The sequence below is a fragment of the Nicotiana attenuata genome, unplaced genomic scaffold (assembly GCF_001879085.1).
Source record: "Nicotiana attenuata strain UT unplaced genomic scaffold, NIATTr2, whole genome shotgun sequence".
NCBI lineage: Eukaryota > Viridiplantae > Streptophyta > Magnoliopsida > Solanales > Solanaceae > Nicotiana > Nicotiana attenuata.
The window spans coordinates 283,522-307,257 of NW_017671242.1; the positions used below are offsets into that span (position 1 = coordinate 283,522).

General features: G+C 38.0%; 1 protein-coding gene across 4 annotated transcripts; it reads left to right on the forward strand.

Moving 5' to 3' along the window:
- Positions 1-12,967: 12,967 nt before the first annotated feature.
- Positions 12,968-22,255, forward strand: LOC109206988 (tRNA (cytosine(34)-C(5))-methyltransferase-like). Of its 4 annotated transcripts, none has more exons than XM_019369861.1 (15): positions 12,968-13,235; positions 14,237-14,325; positions 15,053-15,119; positions 15,237-15,352; positions 16,165-16,231; positions 16,344-16,392; positions 16,519-16,604; positions 16,760-17,022; positions 17,125-17,180; positions 17,555-17,640; positions 18,625-18,717; positions 19,651-19,987; positions 20,111-20,766; positions 21,093-21,327; positions 21,796-22,255. In XM_019369861.1, the coding sequence occupies exons 1-15, from the start codon at positions 13,038-13,040 to the stop codon at positions 22,041-22,043; spliced, it is 2,646 nt and encodes an 881-aa protein (XP_019225406.1). In that variant the 5' UTR covers positions 12,968-13,037; the 3' UTR covers positions 22,044-22,255. The 4 variants fall into 4 exon arrangements, with proteins under 4 accessions (XP_019225406.1, XP_019225407.1, XP_019225409.1 ...); XM_019369862.1 differs by having other exon boundaries at positions 20,117-20,766; XM_019369864.1 differs by lacking the exon at positions 12,968-13,235 and adding an exon at positions 14,034-14,039.
- Positions 22,256-23,736: the final 1,481 nt, after the last annotated feature.

Sequence of the window (23,736 nt, forward strand, 5' to 3'; positions counted from 1 at the left end):
GTTGGCCCCATTAGAAATGTGAGTTGCCTGAGATGAGTAGGAGTGGAGGTAAAAAGAAATCTGAAAAAGAAAATGAGAGAGAGGGTGCATGTGGTGAAGAGAGGGGAAAAGGGAAAGGAGCAGTTCTTGCTATATGTGGGGTTGCAGAAGAGAGTGGCATAAAGTCAGGGGGAAGTGGTTCTGGGGAAGCAGCTGAAGGGTTGGTTCATCTAAGCAAACAAAGAGATGAACCTGGTTCATCTACTGAGGAAACTCTGGCCGACCTTCTGAAAAGGGTTGGGGCAAGTTATGACCCAAAGAAACGCAAAGCTACCTCACAAAAGGCCCCAACTGTTCCCAAGCCATCCAAGAAAAGAAAGACTTCATCCCCAAAACTTAATGCCCCTTCAGTGCCCAAGGGAAGAGCCACAAGAAGCAGGATAAGACAAAGTGAAGCTGACTTACAAAAAGCTCTAGAATAAAGCAAGAAAAAGAAAATGGAGAAGGGAAATGAACAGATTGCAGAATCCTCTGAGGTGGTAGAGGAAGAGGAGATGGAACTGGTCCATCAAGAAAGGGGTACAACAGTGGAGGTTCCTACACCAAAACCTAAAAAGTCCAAGACTTCTTCCAAGAAGTCTTCTTCTGTGCCTGTGTCTGCTGAACCCTCATTAGCCAAGAGGACAAGGTCTGTAGTGAAAGCAAAACAAGCAAAAGTTTCAGATGATGAAGGGTGGAGTGGAGAAGAAGAAGAAGTGGAATCTGAGAAGGAACATGATAAGTTTGCCATCTTTGGCAGGAGAAAAATTCTGAAAGGAAGATTGTTGAAGGACCTGGTTGAGCCAGGGATGATGAGGTTGATTGACTCTTTAGCTGCTCAAGGTTGGAAGGAGATGATCCTTCAGATGGATGGGGAACTAGCCAGGAATGAACTAATTGAGTTCATGGCTAATGCTGTTGTAAAAGATGGGGTAGTCAGTAGCTTGGTGAAGGGAGTCTCAGTGCAGTTTGATGCTGAGAAGTTGGGGGAAATTCTGGAGATACCCTCTGAAGGGTTTGATGATTACACGAGGCAAAGGTGGCCATGCCCGGACTCCCTACCTACTGCACTTGAGATCATCAAAAGGTTCTGTGATTCAGAGGATGTGAATGAAGCCAGGGATGTGCAGAAAAGTGAGATGAGGCCTGAGCACAAGGTGGTGTTTGAGTTTGTCAACAAGTGCCTACTTCCCAGACAAGAGAGAAGACATACTGCAAACTACATGGACCTGATTCTCATGGAGTGCCTTGAGAGAGGAAAGCAAGTCAACTGGCCTGCCCTCATTGTCAAGTTGCTAGACAGGGTCATCAATGGCTCCAAGGCCCATGCTACTCCATATGGCTTCATACTGACCACAGTTCTGGATAGGCTGAATGTGCCTTTGAAGAAATGGGAAATGGCATCAAGCAAGGAACATTTTGGCAATAAGACTCTTCTGGCTTGTGACTATCCAGTCAGTGTCATCCCAGTTGAACCTGGTTCATCTCTGAAAATACCCATCAATAGCAAGGTTAGGACTTTGGTTCAGGAATGTGGAACTAAGGATGCTGAGATTGCTTGGCTCAAGGCTCGTGTGGCTGAATTGGAGATTGAGAGGGATGGCCTTAGAACCGAGCTAGCAAAAGAAAAGGAGAAGAGTGATGGAATCCTTCAGAATATGCTGAACCTTCTCCAGACTCAACCCTCTAGTTCCTCCAAGCCTTAGGTCTCCTAGCACCTATCTTCTGAACCAGTCTAGTAACCCTAGTGAACCCCAGTGAACCGGATTAGGGATGTTTTTGTTTTTTTTGCTCATGCTTTGAAGGTTTATCTTTCTTTTTGTGAACTGTTAATGACAACATATCATGATCAATGACAAACAACTGTTTTCTCTTGTTCTATGATGATTCTGATCTTGATAGTTTAAATATGTTTGTTGATTATTGATAATTGCACCATGTTTTCACTTGCAGTTGCCCCAGTGGCCATGAGTAATTTTTAATATCTGGGATTCACATTAAGTATGCAACTATTCGATGATGCCAAAAGGGGGAAGATATTGTGCTTTATACATTATTCTGAATAAGTGATATTTATAACCTAATTAACCTGGTCCTTGATGAAAAGAAAATCTAGTGTTGGTTAAGCTGAGTTCTTACAGGTCTTTTGATCAGTAAAAAGCACAGAGTTTGTCATCATCAAAAAGGGGGAATTTGTTGGCCCAAGAATAGGTGAAGTTTTGAAAAATGACAAATGAACTCAGTCATGGACCAGGTCCATCATGTGAAGCACATTGATGATCAATCTACGCATGTGAGATGCACGTGAAGGAGATAAGTCTCATTGATCAAGCAGCAACATCTCCTGAATCTGATAGAAAAGGTTGCATATTGGATAAGGGGAGAAAGTCTCCTTATGTGAAGAGAACACAATCCGGATAAAAGATAATGTTGGAGCTTGTGTTGTTTAAGGACTCAACCTCGATGGAAGATCAGCAATTGAGTCTTAATCAAATTCTAATTACTCATTCATTAAATAATAGTGATTGTTCTCTTTTACAGGTATTGCACAAACGCAGAAGTAACACTAAATTGAGAGCAAAAGAGCGAGACAATTTTGCAAGCAATTTATGTAAGATTTGAGTGTGCATTCCTGAAGCTACTTGGACGAGATGAAGAACAAATTCAATTGTGTCTTTCTTTTATTCTAGTTCAATTGTAGTAGGTGATTTAAAACTTGTACCTTTCAGCTTTCATAGAAGCAATTGTATTAGGTACTTAAGGTGTTCAAGTTATATGCTAACTTGAAGTTGTCGCAACAGTTGAGGTTGTGTGCTACAACGGGATTAGAGTTAATCCTTAGGTTTACAAAGAGTTTTGTAAATGCTGTTTTGGCTCAGTGATTTTAGTGAAAGTTTGGAAAAATCCTACTGAGTAGTAGGTCGTTGTTTTTTCACCTTTTGAGCCAGGTGTTTTCCACGTAAAAATCTCTGTGTTCTTTATTTTATGTACTTATTATTCCGCAAACAGTAGAGTTAGTATACCTAGAAGAACCAGGTTCTTCTAGAGCGCAAAATTGGGTACCACACAAATCACTCCCCCCCCCTCTTGTGTGGTATTGACGTATAAAACATCACACACATAACCGATCATTCAACTTCAAAACTCTGTCACTTCCTAGAGTGAAAGCAGTCATTTCTTTGTTTCTGACTCCTTCTTTTTAACTTTACTAAGTACGGATCTACGTCTTGCTTAGCCTTAACATGCACAACAAGAGAGGATTCCGCTAAGGCATAAGAAGTTATACCTCCTTCTTCGATCTCATCCAATCTAATTCCATCATTCGCCAGTTTTATGAAATTCACTACCCAAAGTTCGCCTTTGTACTGGAAGATGGGCCAAGACACCCATTGACTTCCTACTAAGTGCATCTGCTACCATATTAGCTTTGCCGGGGTGATAAAGGATATTGATGTCATAATCCTTCAATAGCTCGAGCCACCTTCTCTGTCTCAAATTTAATTCTTTCTGTTTGAAAATGTACTAGAGGCTTTTATGATCTGTAAACACTTCCGAATGCTCGCCATAAAGGTAGTGTCGCTATATCTTTAATGCAAACACCACTGCTGCAAACTCCAAGTCGTGTGTAGGGTAGTTCTTCTCATGATTCTTTAACTGCCTAGAAGCATAAGCAATAACTTTGCTATCTTGCATAAGAACACAACCAAGACCTACTTTGGAGGCATCACAATACACTGTGAACCCACCCGAACCTGTCGGCAAGGTTAACACAGGTGAAGTGGTCAACCTCTTCGTTAACTCTTGAAAACTCTGCTCACAAGCGTTTGACCATTGGAACTTAACTGCTTTCTGAGTCAACTTAGTTAATGGAGCTGCAAGTGAGTAAAACCCCTTTACGAACCTTCTATAGTAGCCAGCTAACCCCAAGAAACTCCTAATTTCGGTTGGCGTTGTCGGCCTTGGCCAGTTTTTGACTGCTTCTGTCTTCTGAGGGTCTACTTTTATGCCTTCACTAGATACCACGTGGCCTAAGAATGCCACTGACTGCAACCAGAACTCACATTTTGAAAATTTGGCATAAAGCTCATTCTCCTTCAAGGTCTGCAAGGCTATCCTTAGGTGGTCTGCATGCTCATCCTTGCTCTTAGAGTATACCAAAATATCGTCTATGAATATCAATGAATGGCTTGAAAACTCTGTTCATGAGGTCCATGAATGCAGCTGGAACATATGTGTAACACCCCGTACATTCGGACTAGGTATGGATATGTTAAATGGGTATTAATTTGATATTTTAGACATATGAAGTCCTAGCGGGATGATTGTGGGTGAAAATAGATGTTTCAAAATCAAGATGGAAAGTGAGGTTCATAAGATTTGACAAAGTCGACTAAGTTTGCAGAAGGTCTGTATTTCATCAGTGTTTAGTGAATATGTGTAAGGAACTTGAGAAAACTTAAAGCATAAAAGTTGTAGGCCTTTGAAATAGCTTTCCAATGATATATTATGGAGCCCGAACGGATCTCTGTGCAAAAAGTTATGTGCATTTTTCGGAACAGTACGCGTATGCACGAACACTCGCGCGAACAAGCCTTCAGGTGCGCGAACTCGCGCGTGGGAGGCAGTGTTACTGCCGTTGAGCGCGAGCTCTCGCGCGAACATGCCTCCAGGTGTGCGAACTCACGCGTGGGGGGTCGTTTTAAAGCTATATTTCGTCCCCCACAACCCCAAAATATAAAAACTTGCTCTAGAAAGGGGAACTCTCAAAAACCTAACTCCTTAAGGGTCCTTCCACCACCCAAGGTAAGTTCTAATGGTGATTTTAAGTTAATTTCAATTTCCCAACATCTTATTAACATGGGTAAACCCTCAATATCATTAGATATTCGATTGGGACACCATCGTTGAGAGAAGAAACCCTAGAACTCGAATTCAAGAAGATTGAACGTCAAAAAGGTAATATCTTCACCCTCTAATTAATTCTAACATTGGTTTAATGATTATAAACCCTAGTTCATGAGATATGAGTTGATGGGTTTGATAGAAAAACATGAAAAATTATAGGATTGGGTTGTTGATTGTTGATTATTGATTAAAGATATCGTTTATCTTATGGGTGATAAAGAAGGGTATTGAACATAGCAATTTGATGCTTTAGAATTTATCTAGGAACAAGAGAATGGGTCATTGGGTGTAGAGACACCATTAATAAGGACTATGAAGCTTTATTTTCACCAAGTGTTTGATAAGATGCTTAAGTGACAAAAACATGAGAATCATTGCTAATATGGAATTCCTTTGACTTGTATTGATTTAGATTAAAGTTGAAAGGGTTTTGACAAACGTTGTATTATGCTCAAGAGCAGGAAGTTAAGGTATGTGAGGCTAACTCTCTATGTTTGGGAATTTTAGTACACTACGTTTCTTTTACAACGTATCAATTGCCTCAGAAATACAGTTAAGCCTAGTTCCTTGAATAGTTGTAGAGCTTCTATTCCCTAGCTTCATAACTCGTTCATGACTTTCATTCTGAACGTTGTGAGCTCAGTTCGTATTCAAAATAGACTTGGGTTTGATTCCCCGAAGTCTCAGTATAGCTTACTCAGCATGTCATAAACAGTTGCAGTTTCAGTGTTCATAACCAGTTCAAGAATACATGTCTCATTCCAGTCCTATTCAGTATTCCAGTATTATGTAACTCAGTATGAATTCAGTATTCCAGTATTATGTAACTCAGTATGATTCAGTATTCCAGTATAATGTAACTCAGTGTGATCCAGTATTCCAGTATCATATAACTCAGCGTGATTCAGTATTTCACTATTATGTATTGCAGTATGATTCTCAGTTCCTGATTTTAAATCCCTGAATGTTGAACACCTATCTTTGGGCCTGAGGCCGCAGCTAATGCTTTATGCATCTTTGGGCCTGAGGCCGCAGTTTATGCTTTATGCATTTTGGACCTAAGGTCGCAGTTATGTATACGTATACTTGGGCCCGAGGCCGCAGCTTGTGCACACACACACACACACACATATATATATATATATATATATATATATATATATATATATATATATATATATATATATATATATATATATATGGGCCTGAGGCCGCAGCTTAATATTCAGATAAGCAGGTTGTTCATCATTCAGAAGAGGGAGTATTCATATCCTTACTTCCTTTATTCAGTTCAGTTATCAGTTATCAGTTATCTTTTCAGTTATCAGTTCAGTTATCAGTTATCAGTTATCAGTTATCAGTTAATTATCAGTTATGAGTTATCTTTTCAGTTATCCGTTCAGTTACCAGTTCTCATTTCAGTTTCAGTTTCAATAGTTATCATTTCAGTTATCAGCTTAGTTTCAGTTTCAGCATTTATAATTCTTTCTTTCAGTTGCTTTACATACCAGTACAATTCAAATGTACTGACGTCCCTTTTTGCCCGGGGCCTGCATCTCACAATGCAGGTAATGATTAACAGGTTGATTATTCAGAGCGCTAGGATTCTCGTACCAGCTAATTTGGTGATCCTCAGTTCTTTCGGGGCATTATCATTACCTTACAGTTTTCAGTACTTAAAGGCAGTCAGTATTTTCAGTATATTATTAGAGGCTTCATAGACTAGAGTAACAGTTAGACGGAGTCACAGACTTTTCATATTAAGCCATGTTGGCTACAAATATGTTTCAGAATTGTATTAGTATTTCCGCACTTTGATTTATATCATCCACAATTTTCAGTATATCAGCATGTGTTAGTTTATCTTCTGCATTCAGTATGTTATGATACCACATGTTGATTCAGCCAGCCAGTTGGTTCGCTCGGTCACATGTAGTCGGGCGCCGAGTGCCGTGTTACGTCCAGGCCCAGGTTCGGGGCGTGACAATATGTCAACCCAAAGGAAATCACTAGAAATTCATAGTGCCCGTAGCGAGTTCTAAAGGCTGTTTTAGATATATCTTCTTTTCTGATTCTCAACTGATGTTACCCCGACCTCAAGTCTATCTTTGAAAGTACTTTGCACCCTGAAGTTGATCAAATAAATCATCAATTCTTGGCAATGGGTACTTGTTCTTAATGGTAACTTTATTCAACTGTCGATAGTCGACGCACATTCTGAGAGACCTATCTTTGTTCTTGACAAACAGGACCGGGGCACCCCACGATGAAACACTCGGCCTGATGAAGCCCTTGTCAATAAGGTCTTTCAACTGTTCTCTCAACTCATTAAGTTCTGCTGGAGCCATCCTATAAGGAGGTATAGATATGGGCTGAGTGTCTGGCATGAGATCAATGCCAAAGTCTATGATTCTTTTAGGAGGAAGTCCGGGAAGGTCATCTGGGAAAACTTCTGGAAATTCTCTAACAACTGGCACAGACTGAAGAGCTGGTGGGTCTGATTCTGGATTAATGATGTGAGCCATATAGGCGAGACACCCCTTACCGATCATTCGTTATGCCTTAAGGTAAGAAATAAACTTACCTACCAGCGATGATGAACTACCCTTCCACTCTAAGACTTCTTCATTTGGAAATTGGAACCTGACTATCTTGGCACGATAATCTAACATGGCATAGCAGGAAGATAACCAATCCATACTCATGATCACATCGAAATCCACCATTTCTAACTCTATAAAATCGGCCTTGGTGTTGCGACCTTGGACTGAAACTATACAACCTCTATTGACTCTTGTGACTTTCACTGACTCACTAACTGGAGTAGATACTAGGAATGGCTCACTAAGTTGTTCAGGTTCTAGCCCGAGGTTAATTGCAAAGTATGGAGTCACATATGAAAACGTTGAACCTGGATCCAATATGGCACAAGCATTATGTGAGCAGACTAAAAGTATACCTGTAATAACTTCTGCAGATGCCTTCGCACTCTGACGATCAAGTGTAGCAAACAAACGGGGTTGTCCCCCTCCCTGAGTAACTCGATCTGCACCTCTGCCTGCCCCATGCCCGGTCTTATGAGAACCACGAGCCTAAGGTGGTGCAACTGCAGTAGATGAGGAACTAGAAGGACGAGTTGATCCACCACTGAAATTACGTCGCAACTTTGGGCAGTTGGCCTTTATATGACCAATGTCTCCACAATGATAACAACCACGAAACCTGAGCTTGCGCTGACCTGAATGTTGCCACTTACATGTTCCACAAAGACCTTGTTGGTGTGAATGTTGCTCAACATGACTCTGGCTATGTGAGGATGATGTCCTAAAATTCTAATTTTGGCGAGACTGGTTTCCATAACTCTAAGTATGTCTGAAGGAAGACCCACCACCTGACTGATGACTGGACTGAGCTGGTGCTAATGACTCCTTATTAGAGGAATCCCTTCCACCTTCGCTAGATGTACCATTAAACCTGCTCGCTGTCCGGGCTTTCTTGTTATGCTCTTTTTCTTCTCTCCTTTGTTGTCTGTCTTTTTCTAAGTGTTTGGCGAATCCCACAACAGAGGAGAAAGCTGTCATTCCTATCGATGCAGCTGATGTCGTATCCTTAATGTGGTAAGCCAAACCGCCAACAAACTATCATTGTTTTTTCTGTCTTAACCATGTGAGGAGCATGCTTAGCTAACCTTATGAATTCCATGTAGTACTCTTGCACACTTTTATTCCCTCGCTTGAGCTGTTCGAACTCTGTAGCCTTAGCTTCCCTATCCTCTTCTGGGATAAAGCTAGCTATGAAGGCCTCTTCAAATTCTTCCCAAGTAGGCCATCATCTTCATCTCTTTCCTTTTCCCACATCTCAAACCAAGCGCCAGCCACATCTCTAAGCTGGTAAGCAGCCAGCTCCACAGCTTCATCATCAAATGCCTTCATCGCTCGGAGGGCGTTCTTGACACCCTCCAGCCACAACATTGGATCTTCATCAACTATAGAACCATGGAACACTGGAGGACTCAACTTCAAAAATTCATTCACTCTTGAGGACTCAGAAGTGTTCTGTCAATTTGATTGAGGTGGAATCTCATCTCTTCTCTCGTTCTGGTTGGCCATGAAGGCTTTAAACATCTCCATATCACTGTTGACTGCATTAAACATCTGACTCACCTCTGGAGATATAGCTGTCTGAGCCGGAGCTGCTGTTAGGGGCGGCACTGGATCCTGAGGTACTGGATCATCATGCTCCACCCCTTCTTCATGTTCAACCCGGGGTACTTGAACCCCCTTTGTGGATTTAGCCTTCCTTTTCTGAGTTGGAGCCTTTTTAGTTCTGCCTTGAGCCACAATAGTAGCAATACTTTCTTGAGCAGCATCCTGAGTGTCGGTGTCAGAGTTTCGAGTACGAGCCATTTCTGCGAGTTTTGGAGAAACGAATACATTAGATAATTTCTTAGAGGTAGGATCTACTGCACGACCTAAAGTATGAGAAAAATGAGACTTTTCCTAAATGCTTGTAGCCTCCTGTTTATAAGTATGGCGCGCTTCATACCCATAAACAAGACTCTACTAACACGGATTTATAGACCCCTAGGACTCTATAAACCTGACTCTAATACCAAGTTTGTCACGACCCATTTTTTAAACAAGCCGGGACCGGCACCCGATCACTAAACATGACCAAACGAACCATATGCGCTTATAAAATCTATTATAACTTCAAACTTTATATGCCACAAGGCAATAGTGTAACCAAATACTTTTAACTAATTTAAATATCTAAAATAAACCAACTCCAAAACTTTATTCGTAGTAATCACTGAAATACTTCTAAGTTATTATCAAAAACACCTGAATCTTAACTCAACGACTATTAATAAACTGACGCACTGCTCCGAACATGAGATTGTCTGGCTAGTTCTCCAAGTAAACAAAGAAATAACTAGACAAAGATGACTCTAAGGAATACTCCACGAACAAAAGCGGAGCTCACCAATAGCACTGGAAGAGAGGGAAGTCCTAACCTGTAGCCCGTTCGCCTGCAAAACCGATTCCTACGTTGTACTGCAGACCAATGTAGGTTCCCAAAAGAGAACGTCAGTACCATCCATTATACTCAGTGAGTCTCAACAACCGAGGACGAAACTTTGAAAAAATATACATTACGAGCAATGATTCTAAATGCATGAGAAACATAAAGCTTCTAAGAAGAATTCTAAAATAATTGCATAATAGCACTTTATGGATATCCTAAAAGAAATTCTTTTTTAAAAAAAAAAATACTTCACTTTATACTTTGGGAGTTCCAACTATCCTGGCCTGTTTCTGTCTTATCCACGGTGTGATCGGCACGGGTTCGACCCCAACCTGATCGAATAAGCCCAATCCACGAGGTGCCACTCGCTTCATGGTTCTTCAGCGCTCATGTATCATACCTTAGCTTAGCTAAGTAAATTCTCAGCAACGAGACCCTCGGCTCGTGTGCTCCCTACTTTGGCACAAGTAGTTTCAGAAAGTCAACGTCTTGGTCATGACCCTCGGCCTGGACGATGACCCCTTCTCAGAATAAAGGATACTCCCAAAATGTCTTTTCTTTCTAAAACTTCTTCTTGTGACTTTTCAAGTCTAAATCTTTTCTGGAACATCCAATACATACTCATACCGGTATCCTTAAATGTAAAGCATGGCATAAGAATGAAATAAACATTCAAAAGTATTTATGGAGATTCTTGCTTCTTCATAAATTTTCAACATGAAAATGGCATATAAGAATAACACAAAAATCTAAAAATTTATGCACATATATAATAATAAATCATCTAAACTCTAGCTAGAGCACTTCTAAGTTAATATATTTTCAAATCTCAAGTGCACAGGGATTATGACAGGAGCTTAAAAATTATTTATACTTAAATATTAAGGTCAAAAATAGTGATAACTAACTTTTTAAGACTACTATGAGTGTCAACGACAGTTTGGATATTAACCAAGAAACTTCTCAATAGCATTCAACGAACTATTGGATTATGCTTTGTGAAGTAACTGGAGCTAGTCCTATTTAATGACAGTAGCAAAATTTGCTCGTTAAGCTTATTTATATTATAATTCAATTTCTAGTCAAATCAAGAGGCAACTTGTCCAGTAATGTTTGTTACTAAAGTATTTAACTATCTTTTTGTTAGAAGCATTAAAGAGAGAAACGAGCAACTGTACTCGCTCCAATTAAGTACATATTAACTCTTTGAGGCAATTCATCAAGCACCTTGTATGCATGCTTTAGTGAGTTAAACCATTTTGGTAAAGGGTTATATCAACTCACCTCAAAACTTCTAGAGCCAATACGTAGGCCCCAGTCCAATTGACACCAGTCAAACAATCGATTCTACATCAACCAGTGCATTTTAATTAATTTTAAAGTTTCACACCTAAACATGGGATTTACTGTTCATACACAGAAAGAAGGGAATTAACTATCCAATTCTTATACTGTAGGATAGTTGAAAATAGGAAATTTTACATACCTGTATTCAAGAACTAGTTATTTGTAAAGAAGCCTAGAATTTTCGTATTGTCTGCGTGAAATATTTCCCGGGTTTGCTGCCTCTGTTTCGTTATTTTCTGTTCGCGAGAATGAACAGAAGACTTTTCTGTTTTAGTATAAAGGATATTCAACCCTTTTAGGTCCCAACAGCCCTTTATGGGCTTTTAGGTTTGTCCCACTTTTTTTTTTTTGGGAGAAATTCAAAAGTCATCGAAATTTAGCCACTTTAAGTCTGAGCGAAAACACTGTTCAAAATCCGGAAAAATACGCCTGCAAATTTTACGGGAGTTCCAGCATAAGTATGCTTGAACTCCCGTAAATTTTACGGGAGTTCCAGGATAACTATGCTGGAACTCCCGCAAATTTTACGGGAGTTCAAGTATAATTATGCTGGAACTCCCGCAAATTTTACGGGAGTTCCAGCAAGTATAATTGTCCAGTATAATATACTGGAGTTTGGAGCACTGGTGCTCCAGTCTCCCGCAAATTTTACAGGAGTTAGCAAAGTATACCGGTCTAGCATAATATGCTGGAGTTCGTACACAAATGCACCAGAACTCCCGTATATTATACTGGACCGGTCCCTGTTGCAGCAAAATAGTGGCTATTTTTCATTGACTTGATAAACGCTGGCTATTTTTCATTGACCAGTGTGAAAACTGGCTATACCATGATATTTTAACTTTTTTTTTTGTTTTATTGCTTTTTCTTATTTTATTTCTTTTTGTTTGCATTTAACTAATAATTAATGATACCCACTTTTAATAATTAATAATATTAAAATTATTGATATTTTTCAATTGTATATCTTATTTATAAATAGAGAATTAACTCAAAAGTCAATCGCAAGAGTTTAAATCCGTAATATGAGTATAATTTAAGGAAAATAAATAAATTAATTTCTATATTTAGCGAGTCTTGAGACTTTTATATATTTGAGGAGTGTTACAACGTGCTTGGCTAATTTTGGTAAGTCTATGATTAATGGCTAGAGGTTGGTAAGTTCAAACTTATTTGGGACATTTATGTAAGATTTAGAACACCGTGGCCCCCTCCTTATTTTATAAAAAGCAATTATATAAATTTTATGTAAAATATATATAGTTTATGTATACTGACTAGAAAATGTAAACAATGAATCTGATCAACTATTCATATAAAATCCCTTTATAAAATCAACATCTTCCTCGTTCCCTTCCGTCGTTTTCAAATGGGATCTTTACACAAGTAGCCAGCTATATTCATTGTTTATTTTTTCTAGCCATATATATAGATTATATACGATTATACACATAATTAACATAAATTATACCTCTTCAGGCTATTTTCAACTTAAGCGATTGAGTGGACGGCTAATCGGATTAATTCTTCTTCTGAAACATCCCCGATAACATTGGCCCAAGTACAAATTGGGTTGAGGGTCCAAAACAAATGGGCCTTAACAGTTCAAAGCCCAGTAAATTAGCAGCCCAAATTTTCTTCAATTCATCTAAATAAACCCCAGAAAAGAAATCTTCAGTTTCCCTCTTTTCTACCCCCCTTTCAGCAAAAAAGATTCGAATTTGCAGCAGCCATTAAAGATGGGTGGGAGAGGAAGGTCTCGAACTCAAAGAAAACACTTTCGACAGAACAGAGAAAATGTTTGGAAACGCAGCAAACACGAAGACAACAATGTTACTACTACCAATGATGACAACAACAAAGAACAACAACCTAGTAATAAAACCCATTGGGAACCATTTGCCACTCAAAATCTTGCCTTTGATGAGTATTATAAGGTAATTAGATTTTATCTTTTTGGTATTTGGGATGTGGCACAATGGAATCAATGCAAACTTAGCTAAACATAAGGCAAAAAGATCCATAATTTCTACTAATTGGGAATATGTTTTTAGCCTTGTTAGAGAACTTCTAGTATTATTATTTTTGTTATTATTACTATTATTTATATATATTGAACTTATTTTTCAGCTTTATTTTTGTTTGGTATGATGACGGCATGAGTTGAGCTTAAATGGAGAAGTGAGGATTCATTAGCCGACCCCAACTTGTTTGGCATTGAGGCCTAGTTGTTGTTGTTGCAGTTGTTATTGATCAAGAAGGAAATCCAAAAGGAACTCGAACTTTTGGTGCAATCGCCTGGGAATTGAGAGAACTAAATTTTACTAAAATAGTTTCATTAGCTCCCGAGGTATTATAAAATGAAATTGTGATCTGCTTCTAGTGGGGTATTGGAAAGAAATAGATTAATTATTAGATTGTTTCTCACACATATATCTTTAATAATTCATATCATATTCAAAAATAAAAAATAAGTAAAAAACACGTTGATAATATCAAATATGGAGGCCCCAATAATTTGAGTTCATCATGGGTAGGGACCCTATTGCTGAGATAATAACTTCTATATGAAATGCTGATATGGATCGAAAAAGGGTGGTTCGAATAGCATTTACTAATATTACCGAAAATGTTGCTCAAATACTTTTGTGGTTGTTGGTATTTGGGATGTGGGTATGTGCTTATATGTTTAGTTGGATTATGGGGTTTGAATATTTCTTGCCTTTGATGAGTATTATAAGGTAAAAAGTTTTTATCTTTTTGGTATTTGGGATGTATTGATGTGCTTAATGTTTAGTCGGATTATGGGGTTTGAATATTTCTTGCCTTTGATGAGTATTATAAGGTAAAAGAGTTCCCTTTTTTTGGTTATTTGGGATGTGGGTATGTGCCTATATGTTTATTTGGGTAATGGGGTTTGAGTATTTTTTTGTTGTAGGAGCAAGGAATAGTACCAACTGAAGAGTGGGATGCTTTTGTTGGCTGTCTTAGAACTCCTTTGCCTGCTGCATTCAGGATCAACTCCAGGTTTATGTGTAACCTTTCTTTGAGTTTTAGATTGTTTCTTGATATATTTGTTTTGATGGAACTGTAATGTCTGTAGTTGAAGTATAGTTTAATGAATGCTTGCTCTTTCCTTATCGTTGTCTTTCTGGATTTAAAGTTAGTTGGATTTGAACAAGATTAGATTTTTGTGCTTTTCTTTCTGCGGTTGAAAATAAGCTGTGTGTGCTATGCGTTACAAAAGTTGACAGAAAAGTGCAGTTAAAGTTGTGAACTTCTGAGTATTTCCCTTACAAAGTTTTCACAAGCGCTATTAGCACAATATGTAAAGCTTCATTTCATGTGCTTCTTATGGTACAATGGATTTTACTACGTTAGACCCAAATTTGGCGGTGGATATACATGTTTCCCCTTATCACAATTGCATGAGCATGACAAGTGCACATTGTTCAAAGTGGCTATGTGCTGCTATTAGCATATACCTATAATAACCTAATTTCATTGTTTCTTAGTATTATATGAGGTGCTTCTTTTAGAAATTTTAAAGTTGGATTTTAGAACAAAGCGCATTGCTCTAATATAAGGGGTTAAATATAGCAAATTCTCCTGCTTAGTTCCAAGTAGTATGTGAGATTGAATGAACTTGTTTGTGGTAGCCTACTCCTATCAGAAGTTTTTTAGAACTCTAAGACCAAAGCAACTTCTGCTAAAATTAAATTCTATTGAACTTCCCATTTTGTTAATGTTGCAGTAGCCAGTGCTATATGGATATTCGGACCAAGTTGGAGAATGATTTTATGAAAACTCTTCAGGCAGAGGTTGATCAGCTGAATTATGTTCACCTTTCATTTATGAGCTTCCTGCATTACATATGCATTTTTTAGAGGATAATCACTCTATCGCTTACTGTTCCTATATTTTTATTTATGATTCAGGGCGTAGATGGGAGTGAGGTCGAGGGAATAAAACCATTACCTTGGTACCCAGAGAATCTTGCTTGGCAGTCTAATTTTTCACGCAACCAGTTGAGGAAAAACCAAATACTTGAGAGGTTAGTAATGCAGTGTCTGTTTATGTGTTGTAACTTTCTGTAGACTCAATTGATATTTTTTTAGTGAGAGATCATTTAAAGGTATATGACAAAAAGTAGCAGGTGGCTTTCTCAAAATGATTGTTACGGGGTGCTAACTGCTTAACTTTGCTCCCAGGGCTTTGGTCTAGTAGTAAGAGTGTAGTTTGTGATGTGTGGGTTAGGCGCGCGTCACATATTTGAACCTTCCTTTAGACAAGAACCTGGTATTTAAGTGGAGAAGGGTAGAGGAGCGAGCCCATCATCCCCCGAGTTTTGAATCGTGCGCCAATGACCTTCGGGGATTTTCTCTGCCATAAGAAAAGTAAAGAGGTCAATATTTTGGGGCGGACTTTAACAGAAAGGAGATTGAACAAAGTAGGATGCAGGGAGTATAAATTTTTTCATTGTGACTTATCCCAAAGAAAAAATCTCACTGTTGACAGCGCATATGGTATCTTACATTACAATCGAGATTAAATTTTCTAATTATTTCATAGATACTGTTGAAGAAGAATCACATGCAAAATAATAAAGCTTGCAATTTTATTTATTTATTTTTTCATCTAAAAAAATAAAGTTGCACATTTTGCTTTTATTTAGTGCACAGTATGAACTGTTTTGGAGAGAAAGTTTAGGAGGAAATTTGTATAGCTAAGATGACTATCAGAAATTAATGAATCCCGTTATTTCATCAGAATCTGTATGTTGTCAAGAGTGATTGGACCTATTATTGAAGACAACTTGTGATTGTTTCTGCTCAACAATTTGAGGTCATTGCTATTAACTTTCAGGTTCCATGAGTTCTTGAAGCTACAAAATGAAATTGGAAACATTACAAGACAGGAGGCCGTTAGCATGGTTGGTCAAGTTGACTTTCATCTCTCTGTGTTTCCATGTTGGATTATCCCATTGCGGATTTGTTTGATATATCTCCTTTTGTTGACTTCAACTTGTGACTGCTTTGATTCAGGTTCCTCCCCTGTTCTTGGATGTCCGTCCAGAACATTTTGCTCTTGACAGTAAGTAATTTCGTATGGATTTTAAGTTATATTTGCATGTTATGTTCTATTTGGGTAGGTTATGCAAAATTTCACATATTCATTCTGAATGCTTTCTGTATCTTGACTATTCCTATAATCATGCAGTGTGTGCAGCTCCCGGTTCGAAAACATTTCAGTTGCTTGAGATGATACACCACTTGGCTGACCCAGGGACATTACCTAGTGGAATGGTCTTCTTCCTTCTTTAGCTCTATTTTCAAGTCATGGATTCCTTTGCACTTTTGTGTTTGCCTTTTTCAAATGTCCAATCTTTCTTGTTTTCATGTGAACTCTCTGCACCTTTATAACATCGTCTTGGTTCTGTTTTGAATGACTCTTTATATAGGTCTTAGCAAATGATGTTGATGTCCAAAGGTGTAACCTTCTTATTCACCAAACAAAGAGAATGTCTACTGCCAACTTGATCGTCACAAACCATGAAGCGCAGAACTTCCCTAGCTGTCATTTAAATAGAAATTTAGCAAATGGTTCTGAGACGCAAAAGAGGGAATTAGATATTAATCAGCTTCAATTTGATCGTGTCTTGTGCGATGTTCCATGTAGTGGTGATGGCACTTTGCGCAAGGCTCCTGACATATGGAGGAAATGGTAGTTATTACGTACTATTGTAGACCGTATCACTCTCGTTTTACTGCATATGATAGTTTCTAACGCCCACCTTCTCCCTCCCTGTATGTTTGCATCATACAGGAATACTGGAAATGGTAATGGTCTGCACGGGCTACAGATTCAGATAGCAATGCGAGGTTCCTTGCTCTCTCTCTCTCTCTCTCTCACACACACACACACACACACACATCAGAGACAAGTTTACGTCATTGTGCATTTCTCAATCTCTTCTTGTTTCTCTTCTCACAGTTTTTACTAATTAATAGTTTTCTTTATGTAATACTAATACTTTTAAAAAAGATATTATTTCTAGTACTTTTACATTTATTTCGTATATTGTTGGCCTGAAATGAATTTAAATAGAGAAACATGATATGTGAGGATTCATATAACCGACTGACCCCAATTTGTTTGGGACTGGTGTAAACCTTAAACAATGCTATTTGATGTCTTTTTACTTTACTGAGCCGCCTTCCATAGATATGTGATTGGTTAAAAACATATATTGCAGGATTGTCTTTGCTTAAAGTAGGTGGAAGGATGGTTTATTCAACTTGCTCGATGAATCCCATTGAGAATGAGGCCGCGGTTGCTGAGGTAACTCATTAGGAAGAATGCTGGCATATCATTTAGCAATTCATTGCTTATATTACTTTTTTATTCAACATTAACAACTATGCCTCAATCCCAAGCTAGATGGACTCTGTTCTATAAATCTCATGATCCATGTCTTCATCAGTCCATCGAGGCCCTTCTCGATCCCAATGTTCAATAATTTAGGTTCTCCAACACTAGGTGCTCTCTACATGTTCTACTGGCACACAATTTTTTTACAAGATTAAAAGACTCAACATTGGACCTGTAGTCGAGTATGGAGCATTCCAAAAGACAGGCAACCTGATACAATATAGTTCTTATAGAACCTATCATGAAAATACACCTAGAGTGGGGTAAGGCTAAGCAGAGCTAAAGGGTTTCCCACAAGATACAAAATTTATCAAGTGACTGATCTTGGTTGACTGTGGTAGGGTCTAGGGGAGACCTAGAAAAAAGGAACCTCTAATGGAGCTTTAGGTCCTTGCATTTGCTGCACTATTTTCGTTGTCGGATGCCATGCTGGATTTTCTTCCTTCCATTTCTATCCTACCCCACCTTCGGGTTATTTGAATTCATGTATTGCATGTATTGTTTTCATGTGGACTGTTGATATGAAGCAAGTACACTTTCTGTTTGATTCGTTAGTATGATTATCTGTCTTGTTACATCAGCTTCAATCCTTTAATCACCCTTTCTTGTCCATATCAGTTAATTTAAACTAGCAGGAGAAGTGCTTGGTATTGTTGACTGATATAAGGTTGAACTTTGAAATCTTGGTTTCTTCTTGCTTGGTGTACAATTTTATCAAAAGTTTGACAAAGCTTCTTCTGACACTGTAGACGGCTGATGATTAATCAGTATAATTTTCGTGAGAAGCCAAGATTATACTTTTTTTTTTCTGTGGTGTGTCAGTGCGTGCGTGTTTCCTTGGAAGTACTTTAAAACTTGCTTTCGCTCCTCCCAAGCTGTCTTTTGATATTGCAGGTCTTGCGGAGATGTGGGGGGTCCGTTGAACTCGTTGATGTGTCCAGTGAGCTTCCTCAGCTTGTTCGCAGGCCAGGTCTTAAAAAATGGAAGGTATGGTAATTATTTTTCATCCTTAACTTTCATGTCTTTTCTCCATGTTATGTGATCTCTATATTACAGATTGGGATCTATATGCAACACCTCCCCACCCCCCACCCCCGTGCACGATAGCAGAGGGTCCCGACCGTTATAATCCGAACTTTGATATAATAAGGTTGGAATATATTCCCTTCTCTGATATGAAACTGAAATTGGTTCATGAGATTTTGGTTAAGGCTGAGTATCCTTTTGCTACTACTTTCTAATGGTTCGCATGCGTGGAGCTTTAACCATGTTGAGGGACGTAAGGATTGGGAATTTTCTGTTCACGAGCATGAGAATGCATTCCTTTTCCAAGTGTTTCGCACAGCTTTCTGTGTTATTGTTTTCTTCTGTGGGTGGCATATAAAATTTAATAGCCCTGCCATCCCAATTTTTTTAACGGTGTTTGACTGGACATGGAGTTTAAGAAAAAATACAAAGATGTTTGACACATTGGCTGAATATTCATAAAATACCAAAAGTATCCTAGTATCAAGCTATTTGCTAGTGGACCCCGGAACAGGTCATGTCAATGTAACAGTGGAAATGTAAAAGTTACTAATTAGTTTATGATATAGAAATATGTCAATCTTTTGGAAGGACAAAAAAAGGAAAGAGTGGCAAACAAATTGGGATGAAGCAAGTATTCCGCTGTATGATTCTTGTACTGCTCCCAAGAATGATAGGAAGTGATCACATGAATTGCTTTTAGTCATCTGGACAGCTTTTTACTGATCTTGTCTGTATTTACAAGTTCTATTGATCTTTTAGTAGCGTGGCGGCCAGGAGCATGAACAAAGATTAAAATAATTTTTTAAAGAGTTTTAATTCCATATGCGTTAGACAGATTCCATTGCTTGTACTGCATGATTTTATCTGATGTTTGTTCATCTGTACGTGCAGGTTCGAGATAAAGGAATGTGGTATGCTTCTTACAAAGATGTTCCGGATAATCGCAGAGGTGGTGTTGTTCCCGGGATGTTCCCATCTGGCAAAACCTATGTGGATGCATCTGAGCAAAATGATGATGCAACTAGAGCTCCATTGTCTGATAATGGAAATAATGATACTTCTGAAAATGACATGCCGGTGTTGGAGGATTCTGCAGCTGCAGCTACAATCTTGGATGATGAGGAAGTTTCAACTCTACCGCTGGAACGTTGTATGAGGATAGTGCCGCATGATCAGAATAGTGGAGCCTTTTTTATTGCTGTATTTCACAAGCTTTCTCCTTTGCCAGGTGTGCTTAAAGTTTAACACCCATAGTTTCATTAGTACATTAATCAGAAAATTGGATCGTTTGTCATTTGATTTCTTTCTGTATTTACGTAACTGTTAAGGTACATTTTTCCATTTCTGGCAGCTTCAGCCTTTCAGCAGAAGAAACCTGTCTCTCTGCGCGGCAAGATGAGTTCCAGTAATGCTCAGGCTGAAAGTTTAACAACTAAGGTTAAAGAAGATGAAAATGTTGAGGATGTTAAGCCAGTGGATTCTGCTGGTAACAAAGATGTGACTATGGATGATGCTGATATTCAAGCTGAAAGTTCAATGACCGAGGTTAAAGAAGATGTAAATGTTGAGGATGTTAAGCCAGTGGATTCTGTTGGTAGCGAAGAGACGACTACGGTTGATGCTGGTAATGGAACCGACGAAACTATTTTGGATACTGAGCCCAGTGAAACATTGGAGAAAAATAAGAATGAGGAAACTCAACCTTCTACTGATACAAGAGCTGAGCCTGAGACTAATAGAGGGAAAAGAAAATTACAAATGCAAGGCAAGTGGAGAGGGGTTGACCCGGTTATATTCTACAAAGAGGAGGCAGTTGTGGGTAAGATAAAGGATTTCTATGGTATCAAGGATTCCTTTCCATTCGAAGGACATCTAATTACGAGGAATAGCGATATGAACCATGTGAAGAGAGTTTATTATGTGTCAAACTCTGTGAAGGAAGTTCTGCATCTCAATTTTCTAGCTGGTCAGCAGCTTAAAATAGCTTCAGTTGGGCTCAAGATGTTTGTAAGTCTATCCAAATTTAACACTTGATTTCTCTTCGTGGGATTTTTTTTTTCAAATTTGACACAACTTCTCTTTGTGGGGATTTTGTCACACTTGACACTTAACTTCTCTTCATAGGGCTTGTGTCATAATAGTAAAAATTGCACCAGCAATAATTATGCTACGATCCCGAACTAGTCCCCCTTTTTTTCTTTTTTTTTCTTCCCTTAATAAGATAAAGTAAGATTAAGGAGTGAGAAGAGAGTGAGGGTCTTTCTTTTCTCATATCTTCTTTCCTATTGCACCTTTTAGATGATCTTTTTGCTTTGATTCTTTCCTTATTGCAGGAGCGCCAAACATCAAAAGATGGTGCATCTTCACCATGTATATTCCGGATATCATCTGAAGCATTGCCATTAATGCTGCCGTATTTAACCAATCAAATATTATATGCATCTCCTGCGGACTTCAAGCATCTTTTGCAGTACAAGAGCATTAAATTTGGTGATTTTGTTGATGCTGGATTTGGTGAAAAAGCCTCACAGCTGTTGATGGGTTGTTGCGTCGTGGTTCTGAACAAAGGTTAGATGTGATGTGTGTTTGGCCGTGATTACTTGCAAATACTGAAATCATTATTTGCATGTTGAAGTTTGTCCATCAGTTTTGCAAATATTGAATTTCAGTGTTTGAAATACCGGTTACAACAACAATAACAACGACCCAGTGAAATCCCACGAGCGGGGTCTGGGGAGGTTAAGATGTTCGCAGCCTTACCCCTACTCTGGAAGGGCAGAGAGGCTGTCTCAGATAGACCCTTTGCTAAAGAAAGAGTGAAAAACTTGTTTGTGAAATACTGGTTAAATATTGAAATACTTGTTTGTGAAATTCATGTCCAACACAACTTTAACTTCCAAAGAACTTCAATTTCGAATACTCTTTTTTCAACTTCAACCAAATGTTGTCCAAACGCCTATGCATTATGCCTCATTTCCTAGCAAAATATCCTCATTGCTTTGCTTCTGATTAAGTTTGGTTGATCGTTTCTTGTAGACAATAAGACGCTGTCAGAAGCTCAAGCGGATCCATCAACTATAGCTATAGGATGCTGGAGAGGCAGGTCTAATATCGCAGTGATGGTCACTGCACTTGATTGCCAAGAGCTTCTGGAAAGGATGTCAATGGGTGTGGAGGTGGAAACAAATACGTCATTGCCGGAAACCAAGCCATTAACTGTAGAGGCAGATGAAATAGTTGAAGCAGAGGAAGCTGAAGTTAAAGAAGACACAAAACAACCATGAGAGAACTAAAACTAACAATTTTGGAAACTGTTATAGGTGTACCATGATTGTGAATTTCTTAGTTGTTTGTTTGTAGGTTGCTTCAGTTTATTCAATATATCTACAACCATAATTTTTAGATGAAGATAATTTGTGTACTTAAAAATATGTTGAAGAATTAAGTATCATAATTATTTGGCCTTGAGGCTTAAATTAAGTTTCCATTTTCTGCAGCAAATTTTAAGATGAAGATAATTTGTGTACTTTAACAATATGTTGAAGAATTAAGTATCATATTTATTTGGCCTTGAGGCTTAAATTAAATTTCCATTTTCTGCAGCAAATTCTGGGAGAATAGCATGGGCTAGCCAGTTTTTGAACTGGTAATCGAAAAATAGTCAGAGTTTGCAAAGTCATTGAAAAATAGTCACTATTTTAGCTGAAACGCAGAAAGTTCTACCATAATATGCTGGATTTTGAAACTCTCCGTACAAACTTCCAGCACATTATGTTGGAATTTCATATGTAAAAGATTCGAACTCCAGCATATTATGCTGGAATTTTTCCGAATTTTTGAGGGTGTTCTTGTTCAAATTTTATCTTTACATGAACAAGTGGCATATTTCGATTCCTTTTGAAATTGTGGCTATCGTTACAATATCATATGGTGCTATATGTACTAATTAGAAATTTTGGTGGGAGGGCGGGGGGTTGTTGAAAAGGAAGAGTAAGATAAAATGCCAAATTCTAGCAAAATAAAGAGAATAAGTTTACCTGATATCAAAGAAAAATATGTTGATACATTATTAGATCTAACCAGATAATATTATTCAGGTAGTTTAAATGGGATGCTATGGTTAGTAAAGATTCATATGTCTGATTCTAATTTGGTTGGTATTGAGACATAATAATTACATCTGTATTACTTATATGTGTTGTGAGATAATTGCTTGAGTTGTGTGATAAGTAATAGTGTGCATTTTGGATTTTATTTATGATAGGGAAATGAGTTTGTTAATTAGCTTTTGTGATGTAAGTTAGTTTGAATTTATTTGTGGTGCAAGTTAATTTGAGCTAATTGTTATAGGTCAATCACATTTTTTATCACGAAATTTCAATCTCATATGCAATATTTCATGTGCCAAACGCGAAATACAACTATCAAAATAACATTATAATCCCCTATACATGCCAATGATATTGGATTCTTTTGTATTTAATGCAAACAGTTACCGTTCCAAGGCTTTGATTCAATGGTAAAAGTGTAGCGCGTGATATATGAATTAGAAGTAAGTTATAGTTTCAACCTTACCATAGCCAAAATATCGACGATCTTATACGTGTTCACCGGCAACTGTTGGAATAAGATGAGGGAAATGTGAATCAATTATTAAATTGTTTGGTATAGTTTAAAATCATAATTTCAAATTATAAAGATTAGAGAAAATTATTTTGAAGTAATGTAAAGTTAATTCATATGCTTTTGAACTGTTCAAGGGAAAAAAAATCATCAGTTTAAGAAAGAAATCATAATTTAGGGTCGAAATTATCAATTCTATGCGAGAAAAGCTATCTTCAAATCCAAGGAAAACATTACATCATGAGACTAAGGAACCACTAAATATAATTAAGATTTAACTAACATTTTTACACACCACTAAATATAATTAAGATTTAACTAGCACTTTTCCACCGTCTATGTATTTTAATATGT